This window comes from Mya arenaria, chromosome 16, assembly GCF_026914265.1.
Source record: "Mya arenaria isolate MELC-2E11 chromosome 16, ASM2691426v1".
Taxonomy (NCBI): domain Eukaryota; kingdom Metazoa; phylum Mollusca; class Bivalvia; order Myida; family Myidae; genus Mya; species Mya arenaria.
The window spans coordinates 23,912,433-23,931,856 of NC_069137.1; the positions used below are offsets into that span (position 1 = coordinate 23,912,433).

General features: G+C 33.8%; 1 protein-coding gene across 1 annotated transcript; it reads left to right on the forward strand.

Annotated features, from left to right (window-relative positions):
• The first annotated feature begins 8,517 nt into the window (after window positions 1-8,517).
• Window positions 8,518-18,576, forward strand: LOC128222568 (uncharacterized). Its single transcript, XM_052931645.1, has 6 exons — window positions 8,518-8,640; window positions 12,638-13,140; window positions 13,347-13,505; window positions 13,620-13,773; window positions 15,174-15,242; window positions 15,911-18,576. The coding sequence occupies exons 2-6, from the start codon at window positions 12,649-12,651 to the stop codon at window positions 18,268-18,270; spliced, it is 3,234 nt and encodes a 1,077-aa protein (XP_052787605.1). The 5' UTR covers window positions 8,518-8,640; window positions 12,638-12,648; the 3' UTR covers window positions 18,271-18,576.
• The last annotated feature ends 848 nt before the right edge of the window (window positions 18,577-19,424 follow it).

Genomic DNA, 19,424 nt, shown 5'->3' on the forward strand with positions numbered 1-19,424 from the left:
GAATATATTCTTATTTGTTTGTTACAAAAACATACACCTTACTCCCCATCCCCCCAAAAAAGTTGCAAAATGTTAATAATGAACAAATATATTGTTTAGATTTTAAGGGATAATACAATTCTTCTTTATTGCATAATTATCTAAACGATGCTTTCAATAAACTTTAAAATATTTTTTTGTTTGCAATGACAAATCTGACAAATATCATGTCTCATGATCAAAATTATCTAAATTTCAATTAATGAATATTGTAAACAGTTTTGCTAAAATCAGGTTTAAACAAAAAGACCTGTGACAGTTAAATATGCAGCAACACATGCATTTTTACATATCTTCAACGGAGATCTTTTGTCTTGCATTTTGTTTAAAAGGTTGTTGTTTTTTACATCTGGTGGGAAATACAATTGTATGAATAAATTAATGTTAAAAATTTCCAGACTTTTAAAGGCCAATTATGTTATGACCTCTTATGAGGTATATTCTAAATCAAGCATAAAAATAGTCAAAACCAATTGTTCATATCATGGGACTTTCTTAAAGACCAAGTATATTAAAGTTTAAACTTATCAAGGTGTAATTACAAACAAATGACTTCTAACCCTCACATAATGTTTAACCCACAGGGTGATCTAAAAAGAAATGATAAATTGCAATTACAATCAACATTCAAAAGAGCTGAAAATATATTCTAAATTTAGCACCTATATAGAATATACCATAAAAGTAATCAAGTCAGTGATACTGTTGGAACGCACCCAAAAAAGAACACAGTGAAAAACCGTCAGCTGAGCTCACTAAGCACTATATCATATAATTTATTAAATTTGTTCAGCCAATAGAGCAAGACCAAATTTCAGTTCCAAAACCATATTTATATGAAAACAATTGAAACAATTAAAATCGTTATATTATATAATTTATACAGAATGACATCATGAGGCTATTCAATTATTCACATACGTTAAAATGCACAAATTAAAGCGACAGTCCGCAAATCGGGCAAATTAGCCATGAAAAAAAAAAATTCATCTATGTGTTGATAAGCATTCCTGACTGACGAATCCAAAAAAAATTTGGTTCAAATCGACCTAGAAATGAGTTTTTCGTGTCATTTTCAATATCTCTTCTTAACTATCGGCCCCCGAGAGTTAACGGTTATATAAATAGAAAAAACAGTGGGATTCCAAAGTTCTTGCGCATGCGCAGGGCGATACTATTTCCCGGTCTCTCCTCGTAAAATCCGGTCTCATAATTCCCGGTTCATAACTTATGGCCCCAGGCAACGGATTGTGTTGCTGATGTTTATAACACGATTTTGACAATCTTATTTGTTTTTATATGTAACAAAATGGTATAAAATATATAAACATTATGTCTTAATTTATGCAATTTGTTATAGGTATACACTATTTATGCAATTCGTGTTAAAGGTGTAGAGAAAGATGCGATGCAGTACAAATGCTCATGTTTTTTGCATAAAAGATTGAGGACGGCTAGAGTATGAAGTAACTTAGAATTGCACCTTTTAAATTATGTTATGTTATGTTATTGTTCTTCCTTTTATGTTTACCCCCCCCCCCCCCTCCCGACATAATTTTTTTTAAGCATAAATGATTACAATTGAAAAATTCCATGTTTGCATATCCGACTCATATCTGATTTACATGTAGTCAAGCATTGTTATTTTTTGTATTACTATTATCAATAGTATACTTATAACTGAATTTAATATGAAAAAAACACACACTCAATGTGTTTGTTATTCATGACATTAATTTCAGTACATGTGCATATTTTATGTTTTTATCTTTGCCTAAATTTATTTTATGTTTTATTGATATAAAATTTGAAATAAATAGTGACATAATTATCATCAAATATCTAATGTTTTAATCAACTGTAATCTTTTGTAATCCTATTACCCCCCGCGGTCATTAACACCTTTTTGATCACGCCCGATAGCTACTATAAAACAGAGACCGGAGGAGACCGGGACCGGATGAGACCGGGACCGGGAAATAGTATCGCCCCCAAGAGTAGTCGGAAAAACCGTAGACCTACTTTCTCTTTTGCCGTCTAAAAATAGCAACTTTCGGCAATTTTCAATTTGTTAAATCTAAGTTATTAAAGCGATTTTTTAAAAAATAATTGCGGTTCAGTCGGTCTGAAACAATGTGGAACTTATTAAAAACTTTTGAAATACGGTTACTTTTGCGGACTGTCGCTTTAAGGCTACAGTTATCTACTTTTAATTTATATAGATTTATCTGAAAAAAATGCTTGCAATATGTACAAATTATGTTGATAAAATTCAGGGTTCTTAAAAGCACAATCAATGTTTTCTGTACTGACAGCTGGATCTTAAATGTTTAGCATATCAGTTCAACAACATAAAGTGATCTTGGATTTATTGACAGTTAAAACACCATAACTACTATATACTGAACTGATTTCTTCTTGAAAAAAAATCATGAATAACAGAAACCGAACAAACCAGCAAAAACTGAAAGTATCTGGTTTGAAATGCTAAATATGGCGCAAAATTATTAGAACAGAGTTTTGCAATTGTCTATATGTTGCTCAATTATTATATATTTGCTGTAACATTTTGTATTATTTACACACAAACAAGTTTGACAGGGGTGACTAATATCTGCATTCTCTTGAAATATGGGATTCTGTGCTGCATCCAGTTTCAAATTGTTTCACCACTTCAGGCTGCTGGTACATCAGAATCTGCAAATAACATAAGTGCAATGTTTTTAACATAATAAAAGTACTAACTACTACTGTGAAGGTATACCAGTTAACAATCATTTGAGGCATACACAGTTCTTTACGTAGTCATAAATTTGATATAGTCACATAGCCATAGTTTAATTTGACGGATTCAAAGATCAAGACAAAATAGATGAAATATATTATGTTTGAATATTTTGCAATGAGTATTAAACAACTCCAAGGTAATTGACTACAAAGAAGCATTTTGGAGGAGTCAGAAATGCACTTACTTAGACATTTTCCATTCTCTGGAGGTGGTATGGAATTCCAGACAGAACTATCTTGAACAGGATGTTTTGTCCATAAAGGTCCTCTAGAGCTTCAGCAACCAGGTGGCAATAAAAACAGAAACAATACATTTGTGCTTTTACAGAATGTTGAAATGTATTTAGAAGTATTAAGGGATAAATCAAAAACCTGAAATTTAAAAAAGAGCAAACAAAATAGTTTCACAAAATTGACAAACATGCAGAGGTTGTTGTTTCATTAGAAAATGTGATATAATCTCATAGCCGTGACCGGAAATAATTTACAACCAGCATGAACCAATGTTATTTATGAATGAAACAAACAGAAAAGATAAACTGAAAAGATTCAAACCTGCTACTGTTTGGATACATGTTCATAAAGTGATTGTAAAATACTGATAAATTACCGCATGATGTCAACTCAAATTTAAGTTCGGCTGGCTGGTCTGTCAACATCTCTATCTCCATCCTGTTGCAAACAATACAAAATTAATAATACGTTATTAAGAAATTGGATTACTAAATATGTGCAATATACCTGTTTGATATAATTACTAAAACTCTTAAATCATAAGGACATTTACTAAAGGCTTCGAGTTGGGTTGGTGAAGCTGACGTTAATGCACTAGTCAATTGTACACCCCCCCCCCAGTTCAGGGGAATAGCGGGGACTTTGACTTTCGGTCAAGCCAACCCCCGCTAAAATCCCCACCCTGCGGGGACGAACAAATGGTAAAATCATTGCCAAATGGCCCCGCACCCCAGGAACTCTTAGTAAGGCCCATTCCCAATATATTTTGCACGAAGAAAAACTCACCGCATTCATCCGGGGCCACCTGAAAGGTAAAAACACGGCCCTTTTCCCCGGCTATCCACATTGATCTGTGGGGGGTGGGGCGTGGTTACAATTGACCTGGTGCATTTCACAAAATTATGTTGGGGAGGGGGTTACAATTGACTAGTATATAAATTGTTTATATATACATATAAGAACAAAACGACACATGAGTATTTAATAAATACGACATAGATGTATAAAATTACGTCTTGATGATTAAATAAACGCTGAATATTTTCTCTTTCTCTTTCACAATTTTCAATGTTTACATGTCAATTAAAAACAATACAGCAATAAGACTAGCGCAATCACTGTTCATTTATTTCATTCAGTCATTTTAGTAAAACGTTCAATCTCAAAAAAGAACAGCATTATGTCTCACGTATTTAGAAAGTACAGAAAGTAACGTTTCTGGTTTGTTTTTGTGTGTTATGGGTCATATTGCAGATCGTTCATAATATTCAAAATGGCTGCAGCTGTCTGCATGACATCAACAATCTTTTTCAACTACTATAAGATCTTGTTTAGAAGCTTATTGTCCCAAAAATCGTTGTAAAACGAAACTTCGTGATTTTTTCGGATGTCATAACTGCTTCAATGACATTTTTTTGGCTTTATACTGTATTGCGTATAAGTAAAACACGCTTTCCTATTAAATGAAGTAGTATTTTAACTCATACCCATATGTGGAAGTTCCGACCTAAAAAGTACATGTACTTCGGGTGTTTCCGTAATGAATTTTCATTGGTTTACGGAGGTCAAACCCCGCCCAAAACATGTAAAATTTGCTTGCCGGCGTGCACAAGCTTTATATGAACAATGTATGATAAGCTTTTCTGGTTTTCATTTTCATGGTTCAGTGGTGCCCAATTTTTTCATACCTATCACTCTGGCAAAAAGAAGTAGTCCCTTGCATATACGTACAAACCGTAAGAGGGCTTGTCTTCAAGCCCGTATAAAAAACGGACTATGTCATGAGTCGCTATGATAGCAAAACCTGATGAATGCATTCTCATAAATGCAAAGAAACCTTGCTCATTTTAAACCAAAATCTATTTTAGGTATTCAAAAAATGGATATAAAATATCGAACTGTTATACTTAAACGGAGTATTTAGGATAGGATTATATACGCAGTTGTATGGTAAAAATACCCAGACACATTTATCCAGTTTATAAAGAACTATAAAGATCCTTTCTCATCACATTTTAAAAGGTATAGAAATTTAGATGGCATGTGATCTTAACAAATAAAGTGCTTTAAATAACATCATCAAAGTGTTACCATTAAAACGTCAGTATGAAAGCTTGATCTATTTAATCCATGATAAAGAGGTTATAATGTTGAATCAAATATCTTACATGGTTTGCTGATATTCTTGGCAATATTAAACTGTAGTCGCGAAAGTTTTCTTTTTTAAAATACTTAATATGTCTGTAATATGTCTGAAATTTTAGATAAAGAAAATATTGAAAAGGTTAACGATTTTACAGGCATTGCATGGCTGTTAGCTCAAGAGCATGCATGTGCGGACATTAGTTATAAGCCTACGTGCATCCCATAATAGTTCAAACTCTTTAGAAACCACAAACGCCTCAACCTTTAACGGCTTTTGCCATACTGTATCTTAATTTCTTCTTGTATAATTGATATATATGACCACATTAGGATGGCAGTCGCTTTACGAATGTTTTAAACGGTTATTCCAACATGATTGTAAATATATCAATATCATATCATCATGTAACGTCAAGGTACACTTGATGCAATTTTGATATAAGAACATACGGTTTTGCTTAATGGAGTTAATACATATAAACTCGCGAATTTAAGTAATAAATACTTCGCAAGCAAGTTTTATCCAGATTGGAACCTTACGTTACCGATTTGGCAATACATAACGTTTAACTCTGCCAATAAATAAACTATTTAGATGCTAAATAGCTTCTAAAGTTTCAAAACGTCTGCTGGTTTGAAACGTCAACATAACATTTCCACATTCAAGAGTTCACAATTTATGCAGAGTCAAGAAATAAACTATGGCAATAGTACGCGCAAAGTAAGAAAGAACAAATATGGCAAAAAGCTGTACAGCATTTACTTCGTATTCCCTTACAAATGTGTGTTAAACGTGAAAATGAATTCCTTTCCTAACGCCCATTTATTAAACATTCTGCTAGCATTAGATTGATTTTAAGCATATACTTGATATTAATCGTATTACTAATAAATCAATGTAAATGATAAGCCAAGTAGTGTCTCTTTTTGTCTTACAATTAACCTTAAACCTCACAGGCAGTGTTTGAATAATCTATAGGATATCAAATACCGAGCCTGTCATTTGTCATATCATGATACATAGAATACTTGACCCTTTGACTGATCGTTTATTCCGCTGAATGCGTACGTATAATGCAATTCAAAACATGGTATGCCGCAATGATTGTAGCTTAAATATAATAAGGCAAGCAAGGTATATCAAATTAAATAAAATTGGACTGTTTCTTCACACCCTCAAACAAAATTGGCTTTTTTAGCATATCCAGAAATAGGGTTGGCAGAAATCGAACTGTTTTATGTACATTTTTGTGGTTAAAATCATTAAGAAAGCAGCTAAACCTTACAAGTGAATATCGCACTATTTCCTTTAACTTTCAATGAATTTCTACATTTCTAAATTGCTCTATTCTTAAACATTATTTTTTAATAATTTCATACAGTAATTTAGAATATCGCAACTGATATTTAAAAAGTGTTTTTATGCAATAAATGTAAATAATGTAGACCGCACAGTCATCAGAATTGCATTACCTGCTAAATAGGTAACCGCCTTGGAATGGTCGGTGAAACAAGAGTTCATTCGAGTCTACATGGGGCTTAAACTAATAAACATGACCATACATTTTTAAGCTGCTGTGCCAGAAACAAAGTTTCAGTAATAATGATGTAGGCTTGAAGCATGTGTTTTGTATTGATGATAACTGATTGATGATGCCATCAGCTGTTGGAAACTGAGTCATATAGAGGATATGGGATTCTTGTTCAATTCTATCAGGTTTTGCAGGTTTGACACAAGCTGACCGCAGTATGAGTGGTTTGCTCAAGAACTGTTTCATCATTGGTCCTTGTGATGGATCTCAGCTACAGAGTGCACACTTTTGTTTGTGTTCGTGTTTGTATAGATGTATATATCTTAACCCCTACAAATTGTTTGATCAACTGAACATTATAACCATGTAAAGTGGCCGAGCAGTTAATATTTTACCATTTTTTATGTTTGATATTATCTTATTCAAACCAATTGGGCGCATTTCCTAAGGAAACGTGTGCCCACATACATTGAAGAAATTACTAAGCTTGCAGAGCAATACTAGGCTCACCGGTGGTTTTATGAAATACGTAGTCAAGTCGTATGACACCAAAAAGTAGTTGAACAGGGTTAAGAAGTATATTCCAACTATTACAACAACTAGTGGCCGACAAGGGAACACCACTATCATAGCGTTTGACAGCCACATTACATGGGCCTATCAACAACTATAGATACTCGTAAACCGATGACCAATTTGGCGATTCAAACATTTCCATTGTTGCAAAGTTGGATGTAAAAAAGAAAACCTATGGGCTAGCGTAATTTCATCAAATGCGTTGCGCGTAAGACCTACGATATATATTGATAGTCCGAGTACATGGAACAAGAGGAGATCATGAAGCGTCGGGAGAAAAGACTGACTGACACACCTCATGAAATGATGAACGTCTATACGTTTGCAGTAATTGCATTAAGGCTAGGAAAAAGATATTCTCAAAAGATACTTCTTACCATTCCAAATAACTCGCATTTACCTTTGGGGCGAATTTAACTTTGGGAGATGCCCGACGAGGTTATATGTGTCCCCTTTGGTAAATAACTGACTTGCCTCTGGGGGTTTATCGAATTTTGCATTTTGCAGCGCTAACCGTATATAGTTCACATAATAAACTAAAATAAAATTAATTGTTGTGCTTGCATTACTATTATTAAAAATGAAGTTCCAAACATTTTACGTTTAGTTTTAAAGCACCTTCGTACACCATTTAGCGGAAACTGTAAATTATATAAAACCTACTTGATTCTTATTTTGTTATAAAATAGACACTTAAACGGTTATAAACAAATAACGCTTATATAAATGTATATCACGTTTTTCTTATTCAAGCACTTTATTATTGGTTTAGTTGTCTTCTTGCAAAAACCATTACCTTTACCTTTACATTTAAAACAACATTTAACTAAGCGGGCATAATTTCCCGACGAGAAAATGTAAGTAAACGCAGCATATAAGTGTGTCCTATTTGGAGAGAGGGGGGATTCGAAAAAAGAGACTTAAGTTTAAATACTTTTTATTTGTTGTTAGAGGTTTCATTTCGTTTTCATTTTCAGAAACATTTTCTAGTGATAAATGTCCGTTTTCTAAAATAAACAAATTACACGTTACATTTATGCCCGCCCTTTAACACGATTTGTACGTTTCATAAAATGTTTTTATACGTTTAGACAATAAAATGGACTAGACTTCTTGAACATGACACTACTTTAACATGGATTTTTGGCAATGCTATTGTTCACCTCTTTGATACCAGATAAAACCTATGCTGTAATCAGTGCCACGCTTATTACGAATTATTTGCGGTGTATAGTCAAAACAGAAGATTTTTACGAAACACGCTAGGTTTACATAAATAGGAAATATTTTAAGCAAATAAACTCAACCAATGTTATAAGTGATTGAGGTATGTATTTTATTTATATTTTATTTATTCAATATTTGTGTTTCAAAGTCTGTTTGTGATGTACACTCTAAAGAGTATTGTATATTGTTTTCAACCTTTTTTTAATATGTCTTATGATCAGTTCAATTCGATTCAAATTAGTGTTAACAGTCCGTATTGTTTAAACATAATGAAGTGTTTTACGGATACAACCCTGTAGAAAAAAACACTTTGTAATTTACCCATCAACAGGATTGTTTGAGCAATATGATAAACACGTGAATTACAATACTTATGTGAAAAACTACAGAAACAAGCTTAGTAGCAAAAACACAAACCCGGTTTTACGGCACTGGGTAAACGCCAACGACACAGAACACAAAAACAAAAAACCACAACAAGAAACACGGAAAAACAGCAAAAACACACAAACAGCACAGGACACACAACCATGTATAAAAAGCTAGGTATGTTTATCAAGGATTGTTAGGCACCCTGGAACGGCCAGTAAAATATCAATTTACTGGGGGTTTAAACCAGTTTACATGTACAAATCTAACTATCATCCCAACGATCCCAAATACAGAAAATCCTATCAAAGCATTACCCGCGAAATCTAAAAAATAAAACAAATAATTAAAACCAAAAGACAAAAAGGACTGAAAGCTTCGTTATGTAAGGATGCTATATTCAACCATATATTTTGTTTCAGGAATTCATCTTCAACAAATAAAATCAAAGTATGGCCTTTATATTCACGGTTTAAATAAAATCCATGTAATTCATTGAGTCTATCTGCCCAACTACCTGCATTTTAATTTTACGAAATTGCTTGAGAACAACATCATAAAAATCGGGATTAGCAATACTCTTAGCAATCTGAAAGTTAGGACAATTATTATGAATCGAAGCTTTTTGTTTCGAAATAAAAGTCGGTCTGAGGTGGAAAACACAAATTTCAAAATTTAAACAAACTCCGGGTTGGAGTTAATACATCAAATGGGGCATATATGTTGCATATGCTTTTTCAAGTTACAAAACAGTGCAATTGCAGCTTCAGCTAAGGCTACAAGTAAAAAAAAATGTAAAAAAAATAAATATTCGAACAACGAACCACGGGGCAACTTAAATCGTTATCACGTCCGGCTTACATGCTATCAAGAATATACAAACCTCGGGGTCGGACTCATTGGCATGGGTGGCAGTACCAATGAAGACAGAGAAATTAATGTTGGATATAATAATAGAAATTAAAATGTATTAAAAACTGTTGAAACCCTTAGACGACGTGTCAAGGCTATAACATAAGCTGCAGTTGGTCTCTTCATAAAGCTGTTTATAAAATATCTATGGCCAAGGCACACTATGACTTTAAAAGCAGTCATCTAAACCCTGATACAAACACGAGTTAAATAAGCAGCAATCTAAAGCCTGATACAAACACGAGTTAAAAAAGCAGCAATCTAAAGCCTGAGTTATACTAGGTCTTTAAAAGCAGCCATCTTCATCCCGAGTATCCAGATGCCTATTATTTCAAACTCGAGTCACACTAGGCGTTGTTTAGCAATTATCTTAAGCCCGAGTTAAACTAGTGTTTCCACTGCACTTATCTCAAGACGGTGTTTCAGTAGTACTTTCATTGCTACTATCTGAAGCCCGAGTCACACTAGGCCTGTATGGCGATAATATAAACCCCGAGTCACACTAGGCCTGTATGGCGATAATATAAACCCCGAGTCACACTAGGCCTGTATGGCGACTATCTAAAGCACGAGTTACACTAGTACCTTAATAGCAACTAACTCAAGCCCGAGTTACACTAGTTATTTCATAGCACTTAACTATTGCCTGAGTCACATCAGTACTTTCATAGCAACTATCTCAGCCCGAGTCACAATATTACTTTCATAGCCAATATCCCAAGCCCGAGTCACACTAGTACTTTCGTAGCAATGATCTCAAGCCGAAGACAAACTAGTACTTTTATAGCACTTATCAAACGTCCAAATCCCACAATGCCTTAATGACGACTATCTCAAGCCCGAGCCACACCAGATTTTTCAAAGTACTTATCTCAAACTAGAGTCACACTAGTACTTTCATAGCACTTATCAAAAGTCCGAATCACAAAAAACCTTTAAGTACTCTTAGTCACACCACGTCTTTTGAATCAAAATATTAAAATTGCTCAGTACATTTCCCATACGAATATGGCGTGTCGCGTTCATGACACATTTATGTAGGTCAAAGGTCCTAAGGTCTTATCCAATAGGTATTGGTCAATATTCCTTGTATTTGGCTTGTCGGTGTTGGAATTCGGTCATGCATTAGAGTTTTCCAAAGACTTGGAATGGCTAAAACTTGTCTTTGTAAAGAGGGTTTCTTCAATTAACTAGGCATAATTGCATCTGGCACAAAATGAAATGTATGTGGGTCAAATATCATGGTCACAATTAAACTTGTTTTATAGTGCTATGGCTTTTGACATTTCAAACAGACGTACCTATCAACATTAAACATTTAGTATAATTGCATATGTCTAGCATGTCAATACATTACAAAAAGTAGGAATTCTTTCACCATAGCATGTTTACATATTTAAAATTGTTTTTGCAATATCATAGTTGTACCCGTCCAGTGCACTAAAATGAAAAAAAGAAAAACATCATATGATATGGGACTATCTAGCTAAAATCGACGAAGTGAAAATAAATGGCAAATCGACAGACATTCAGCAGTTGTTTCGCTGTTTATCATATGAATTTCATGTACAATTTATCATACTGACTTCAATTGTCAAAATCGGCCTGTTTTCTCTGTTTTACGATTTCATATCTAATGTTTATCAGCTTGGTAACTTAGTAGTGTTGTCTTATATCTCGGAAAAAATCGAGATTCGGTAATATAACTACAGTTAATTCAGAGTTTTAGAACATCTGATTAAAATTAACCATTGACATGTGCACGCTCTCTGACTCAAGCATTCCTTATTTACAAAGCATGTTTATTCAGCTGTATTGCTTCAGAAAGTCTTGATTTATTTCCATTTATTGTGGTTTCCAAAATATATTAGAGTATGAACACGGTTTGGGTACAATGCTTATGAGCATTAAATCCTCGATATCATACCTATGTAACATGGCTTAAGATGTTAGCAATTGATAAATAAATGGACCGAATATTCTGCCTCAGTATTTTTATCTAAACACATTTGCCTGGTTTCAACTATGAAGAACACATAGATTTAAAACAATATATAACATATTACTAAGCAAAATCTGCCATACAATCTGTGTTCTTTAAATGATGTGCATGCCTTAATTGATAGTTGTTTAGCTATGGAAAGGCAAAATTATCTTCAGATTATCATAAAAGTTCTTAAACAACCAAAATAGAAATGTCTTAATGTTCTTCAAATGTTATTTCAAGCCAAAGAATTTACTATGGAATAAAATATTTAAATTTACTGAACAAAGCAAAATGAGACGGGTAGAAATAAACTAATGGCTTGTGACTTACGCAATTTGGCCTGACAATTTTGGTTGAATACATTATTTACTTGTGCCGAAACAACCTGCATTACAATTGGAATATAAGAAACTCACTTGGTTGAGGGTAAATATCATAAAACTCATTATACCGTGACAACATGGTTGTTCTATATCCGTAAAGGCTCGCGTGGAACCATTCTTAAAGAATTATTCAGGTAGAAATGTTGAATGCAATTATTATCGCTGCTTAATATATTAAAATGTTAATCATGGTTGAACCCTACAGATTTTTTAACGTGAAACATTGGTTGTTTAAGGAATAATGTTGTTTAAAGCTTTCATTTTGCACTGTCTATGGTTCAACAGTTAACTTTTCTGATTTTATTTGTGTCAGTTTCTTGGATCAATGGAATAACGCATTCTACCAAACCAGAATTTTCATTTTAGAGGAAATAAAACGTCCAACACAAGATGATACTCTAAAGTGAACATAAATAGTATTGTGTTTTGTAAATATTCGTTTTTAGAATGATAAAGTATGGCTGAGAGTATCGAGACAAGACACGAGAACTGGCTGAGAGTGGTCTGGGGACTCCTGTACGTGAAAGAAGGACTACAGGGATACGTAGATACAAAAGGCAAACAACAGTACCAAACGTTCATGAACAATGTCAATGCGAAGTGTAATAACCAAACATGTGATCAATGTCAGATCAACAGTAAATGCACAAAAGGCAGAACGAAAGTGACAGGAAAATCATCATTCAGGCCAGGCCATTTCTGTGATGAAATGAACAAAGAGATACATAACAATCATGCTAAAAACAATCCAATCTGGATGAATACAGATTCTACTCAATGGCATAATCGACACGTCGGTTACTGGGAGGTGACCAAGTGTTATCTCAGTTCAGTCGGCTACTTTTACAAGACGGGGCCAAATCATGTGGACGCTTCAGGACTTTTAAGCATCTGTATGAATAGTTCGTTTATCAAACAACATATAACAACTATTCAGAATTTTGAAGAGGTAAGCATTTGTTATACTTCAATAGTATTTTAACCCGGGTACTATTTACGCGTATGTATATCACCAAGAATAACATTATATAAATGTTTTTAATGTCATAGGCGCGTAAAAGCTCAGTGTATGTTGGAAATAAAACTATTCTTACTGTTTTGAAGAACAACAATAACTTTTATATAATGTATTCGAATTTGTGTTTAATATATCAGGTGCGAACCATAAGGAACAATACCCTGCATGACGCCCACTATGAGATGGACGGACAGACAGCAGACGACTGCCTGGACAAGATGATTAAAGTACTGGAGGACCCACAGGAACTTATACATGATACAGCTGCTAAGCAAGCCGCTAACCACATAAGAAAGGTTAGTAATTGTTATTATCAAACAGTTCTTGTATTCGATACATATACTGCTTGTATCATGTTATTATAAGTACTATTTGATATGTTGGCATAACATAATATTTTAATATTTCAGATCAAAGTTAAAACTGCAAATACACCGACTATTATGACGGAAGCTTTACACAAATGGCTGCAGATAAACTTTGACGTAAACAAATTTTTGAAAGAGATCGAGCGTCGGATGTTTGATAGGCTACAAGAGGGTCTGAAAGGATTCATAGTCGACGGTAAAGTTCATTCAGTTTTCTTTGACACGTATACTTTTCTCAAATTCTTAGCGTCAGGTTAGAAGTTGTCTTAAACAATATCATAATTAAAATCCAGTAAGCTACTGAATATTTAACTGTTTGTTTCATATAACCTGAACTTGTATTGAACGTCAAAGAGACCGTTGTATTGTCATTGGAATTCAACCATTATCGTCACCGTATATCTGAGGTAACAGACTCGGGTTGTATTTTTTATCAAAGGGCTATGCTACTTTTATTAACCAAAGCCATTGGTATACAGAAAATTGCCAAGCAATTCTCATTGAATATTAATCAAACCATTAAATATATAACATAAATAGGATTAACAAACTTTGGAATGAAATCGCGCTTAACTGTTCATATTGACGTTATTCTGTTTTAATGCTAACATAAGGTATACGTATTGTTACTTTCTCGACAATTCTGGTATTTAAATAACTTATTTAAGGACTCATATCAAGGTACAATACTCTGACAACGAGATGTGAGCAGTGATTGCACTATGTATATTCCTTGTTTATGGTATCAAGCCATTTAATACACATTTATATCGCACTTGCCGGATTAACAGTTAAACGCAATGGTTAGCGCGATTATATTTTAGGTTTGTGTAAGTGAATTGCGCAGTCCCAATAGACAGCAGTAAAATACTTTAAGTAGCTAAATAACAATGAATCTGCACTAGATATTCGTAGACATACTTGGACATATAATATGTATACGCCTCTTTCAATAATTTAATCATATGCATAAGTCATTGCTTATAATAGAAATTATGTTATTTTTTGTTCCTTTTAAGTCGTATTGTTGCATAATGATAATTTTTTTACATTTTTTTTTAACTTTTACCTTGTCAATGCAATATCCGATAATAAGTTTTCTTTCTTTATCTAACATTTGTTTGTAACCCTGAGACCGAAACAATTAAACGTAAAAAGTTTGTTTTGTATCTAGTTTTTTAATAAAATATACACTACATTAAATTTAAGTAAACCTAAAAACATACAATGGTATTTAAATCATAAGAACGTTAGAACTGAAATTGAACATTAGAGGAAAATAAAACAAGCAAGACTGTGGTAGGACTCGAACTTTTGTCTAAAACTTGAATCTTGTCCACACTTCTTTTGGTACAATATTCCGTTTAACCACTTCTACTCCAAATAACAAATGAAATAAGATGTTTTCAATCATTCACATCTTGTTGTTGGACAATACAATTTTCTGCAACACGGTTTTCTTAAAGGAATCATTTAACTACTTATTATTTACTGCTACAATATATTTTACGAATCTGATCAATCTTATATTAAGTACAAATAACGTATAAACAGCTTTTCTACTCGTTGCCTAATTTTATCATTTTTGCGTTACAGAGGTCAAACGTGAAGTGAAACACAGTTTAGATGACCGATGTAACGACGCAAGGGAACAAAAAGTGGAAGGTTAGTTCGTATCCACCTGGAACTTGAATATACAGGCTATAAAAATCTATATCAGAAACTATGATTAGAAACAGTTTTAGTTGTCCTTACATAAACATGTACTACGTTTGCAAGTATTGTATAGACCTTTTTCAATCAGGAAATCGGCTCAGTTTGTGTAGAATGTCGAACTTACTTAAGAGTAAAAATAGTTTACCCATGGATTAACATTAACTCAAAAATAGGATTAAAAAAAAACGTTTTTATTGTACAAATCTTATTATTAAGCCCCGGATGAAATAAACAAAAGCGGTTTTATTGTCTTGTATTTTTTTCGGTTAAGATGTAGGCCCAGACGGTGTCGTCGTCTTGCATAACCAAGGCCATACCTTAGGCTCGAAACTTGTGCATTACAATTACTGAAAACATGCTAATTCATATTCAGGCTTACACTACTTGGTAAAAGTGTTGTTTTGTTACCGGTTTGACTGATAATAGCCAAAGAAAAAAGAGATTAGCGTTGTCATCTACTGCTGAAGTGCTCAGCTTTACAAATCACACATGTAAACTAAAGATATAATTAAGGGTTTCTTTATTGTTGCAAAATATGGCATATGGCTATAATGGTGAATTAAATACAGTTTATGTATAATGTGAAACAAATCTCAACATTTGTGTTTTCTTCACAGATCTACGTCATCAGCTAGTCAAGTACTACCAGCAACAACTCAACGCAATGCCTATATCGCCCCTGCTGTCGGACAAGGACGAGAAGCTTGATAAGTTTTACGTTTCTCCGAAGATAGTCGAGAAGGATCCAAGAAAAGTTGGATCGAATGCGAATGAAAAAGAAACTCCTGTGACATCCTACAGACAGATGTTCTGTAAAGCAGGTGAATTTATGAAACACGTGTTTATTGTCGGCGAGGCCGGGATGGGAAAGTCGTCCTGCGGTGCAATGTGTGCCTTGAAATGGGCCAATCAGTTTTCATCAACGGAAACGTCCAATGACACGGACAAAAATGCTTCACATCAAATACCATTTCAGCGTCTACGGTCGAAATGGCAACATCGTATACATATAAACAACGAGAGTGAGCATACTTTATTTCCCGAAAAAGAGAAGAATTATAATTTCCAGGATGATTCTTTCTACAAGAAAATCGAGTTTTTATTTCACCTCAATCTGAGAAATTGTGGTAACATTTGCCAGATGACTGACATGATACGAGATCAGCTGATCAGCCGAATTTACCAAAAAGACGAGATGACTGATGCTTATTCAACTATGAAGCATGTGCTTTCCAATTACATGTGCATGATCATAGCAGATGGTCTGGATGAATGGTCCCATCCCGATGGCACAAACTGCAACTGTACAAGAGAAGACAAAGTAGTCCCATATTTAGCGCCAACCATAGATGCAATTGTTGTGATAACATCACGACCATGGAGAATGTCTCAGCAACGCGTTCGAGACACGAAAATAGACAAATATCTTGAGATAGTTGGAACTGCAGATATAAAGTTACTGATTCAGAAAATTTTGAACAGTCTTAATGAAACAGTAACAGAAAAGAAAACATTAGAAGATTTCGTTAAGTTTATTGACATAATGAAACTAAAATTTCTTCTATCGGTACCTATTGTATCAATGTTGCTTGTCTGTTTGTGGTTTCAGGGAAAGCCAGAATCGAGTTCCCTGTGTGATATATACGCACTTTTTATTGAAATGATGTTTGGTAGAATACATCGGAATGTGCCCATAGTTCCGCAAACCGATATTCAGTTACCGCGATGTTTCAAGAAAACAACTTGTATACAGAACAACATCAACATGGTAAAGAAGATGGCCGAACTTGCTTTTACGAAATTATTTTCGAATGATCGAACTTCGTTCTTGGTGTTTAAGGAAGTCGACATTTTGGCGCAGGATAATCTTGTGTTTCTTTTGAAATCTGGAATCTTGCAAGAAACTAAATCAGCATCTTTAATAAGAATAGAATCGAGTTACTCGTTCATTCACAAGACTGTTCAAGAGTTCCTTGCTGCAATACACATGTGTTATCATCCAGATGACTTAAAGAGAGTATTAGCACCCTTTTATGAGGAGAACGGTGAAATGTCGGATATTTCACAGGTGTTTGCCTTTATCTGCGGTCTGAACATTAAGATAGCAAATGAGATGTCTGCCATGATATCGAATAGTATATCCCTGGAAAATCAATCTTTCGTGACTGAAACAAGAGTCATTCAAATTCAGTCGACCATTGCATCGGGTTATAAGGAGGCCAAAGCCAGTCAAGTATCAAATATTCAGCTGTCACTCTTCAGCTTTGATTTTAGATACACTACCGATACCAAAATATTAGATGACTTGCTATCGATAAACAAGTCAAATGTACGATATATCAAGACCAGTACCGGGCAAAGCCAGGAGAAACTCAAGGAGGTGTTGTGTAGCTCCTCAGACACTTTAACCAATGTTAAGATTATTTGCCTTGCTGGAATATTTGATCTTTTGGCGTGCAACAGTCTCAAATGCTTATCTATACATGGAACTGAAACAACTGGTATTGTTGTCAATATAAATAGCCTAATTATATTGGATTTAAATTGTGTTTCAAAAAATGTTGAAAGCAGTATTTTGCAGTCATTTGATCGTGAACCGCGTGTATTGGAACACATTGAAATAAAAAAAATAACAAACATTAGTTTACTCTGCAAGACTCTTCCGTGTTTGATTTGTTTACAATACATTTCTATAGACACCGGAAACCTCGGTGATCACACTCTGCTGCTCCCACGCTCTATCAAGAGAGTTGAACTTTCAAATGTGACAATGAGTGCACGGTCGTTAAGAGAGATGATTAAGACGCTGGAAAATGTAAGGCATGATGTGAGGTGTAAATTACTGAAATGTACTGTGGATCCAAACTCAGAGTATGAGGAGATAATATCCAATTTTCAAAGGAGGGCATATTATTGTTTAGATATCGGGCACAAATATTTCTCTCTTACTTGCCTGAGCAGAAATACCTATACCTAGGGAGTTTGCGTAATGACCTTTGAAAGAGGGGTCCTTATTCCTATATAATAAATGAATAAAAATTATTCAAAAATGGACACAATATATTGTTTGCATGTTTTATTTTGATATATTATATTTCAATGAACATGGATTTATCAATGACTTTGTTATATCAGAATTTCTTTGAGCATATAATTTTCTTTAATTATTTTTTGGACACAAGCAAAGGTTTCCTTCAATATTGGTCTCACAAATTAGATTGCAATCAGTTGTACATCTTTAAGTGGTAAATTTATCTTAAATAAAAGGAACATGTTCACAATATTTTTATTTTTATTTTTTGTTAATTGCATCTGCAAACTGTGTCTGTGCATCTTATATTTCGGGCTTTCGGGCATAATCCTTACATATGACATAAAGATATGTAAAGTAGGCCATCAAGAATTCCTGTAATGTGTTAAAAAAACTTCAAAGCCTATTTTCTTAAAAGGAATGGTCGACGAAGCCTTGTGTCCGTAAATGAAATATTCAATAGTTTAACTTCACTTTTTTGGCATTGAAAATAAACAGTTTCTATTTTTGACAAAGCTCTACTTTTTGTGTGTCAGCTTGCGCTCGCTGTAAGTTAATGTACGTGAAAAGGTATAATTTCTTTAGGGGCAAATCGATGCGGGTATCAACAAGAGGTTTTGGAACGTTTTATACTACTTCATTTACGAATAGCTGACTATGACTTTACAACAAAAAAGGGTATAAAATGCACTTAGTAATCACACAGTCTTGGCCGAAGGTTGTATCAACTTAAAAACGTCAGTAAAAATATCCAGCACCAATAAAAACACCATAAAACAACAATAGTAATGATTTGGAATTAAAATTATGATATCACTACAACCAATTTACGACTATATCTGCATCAACAGTTTGTTTCGTAAATGTTCACTGGAGGTCACATTGGTAAATATTTATAAAAAAGTGAGGAAAGTAGTCCCGATTACGCGATCTCCTAAACCATACAATATTAGTGTAATATATTACTACAATCATCTAATGACATAAATTGAATTGATTTAAAAGCAACTGTATTGTGGCTATACGTACATGTATATCATAATATATTTTGATAGAATCATATTATAATGGAATATTTCAATGTAAATACGACAAATCCT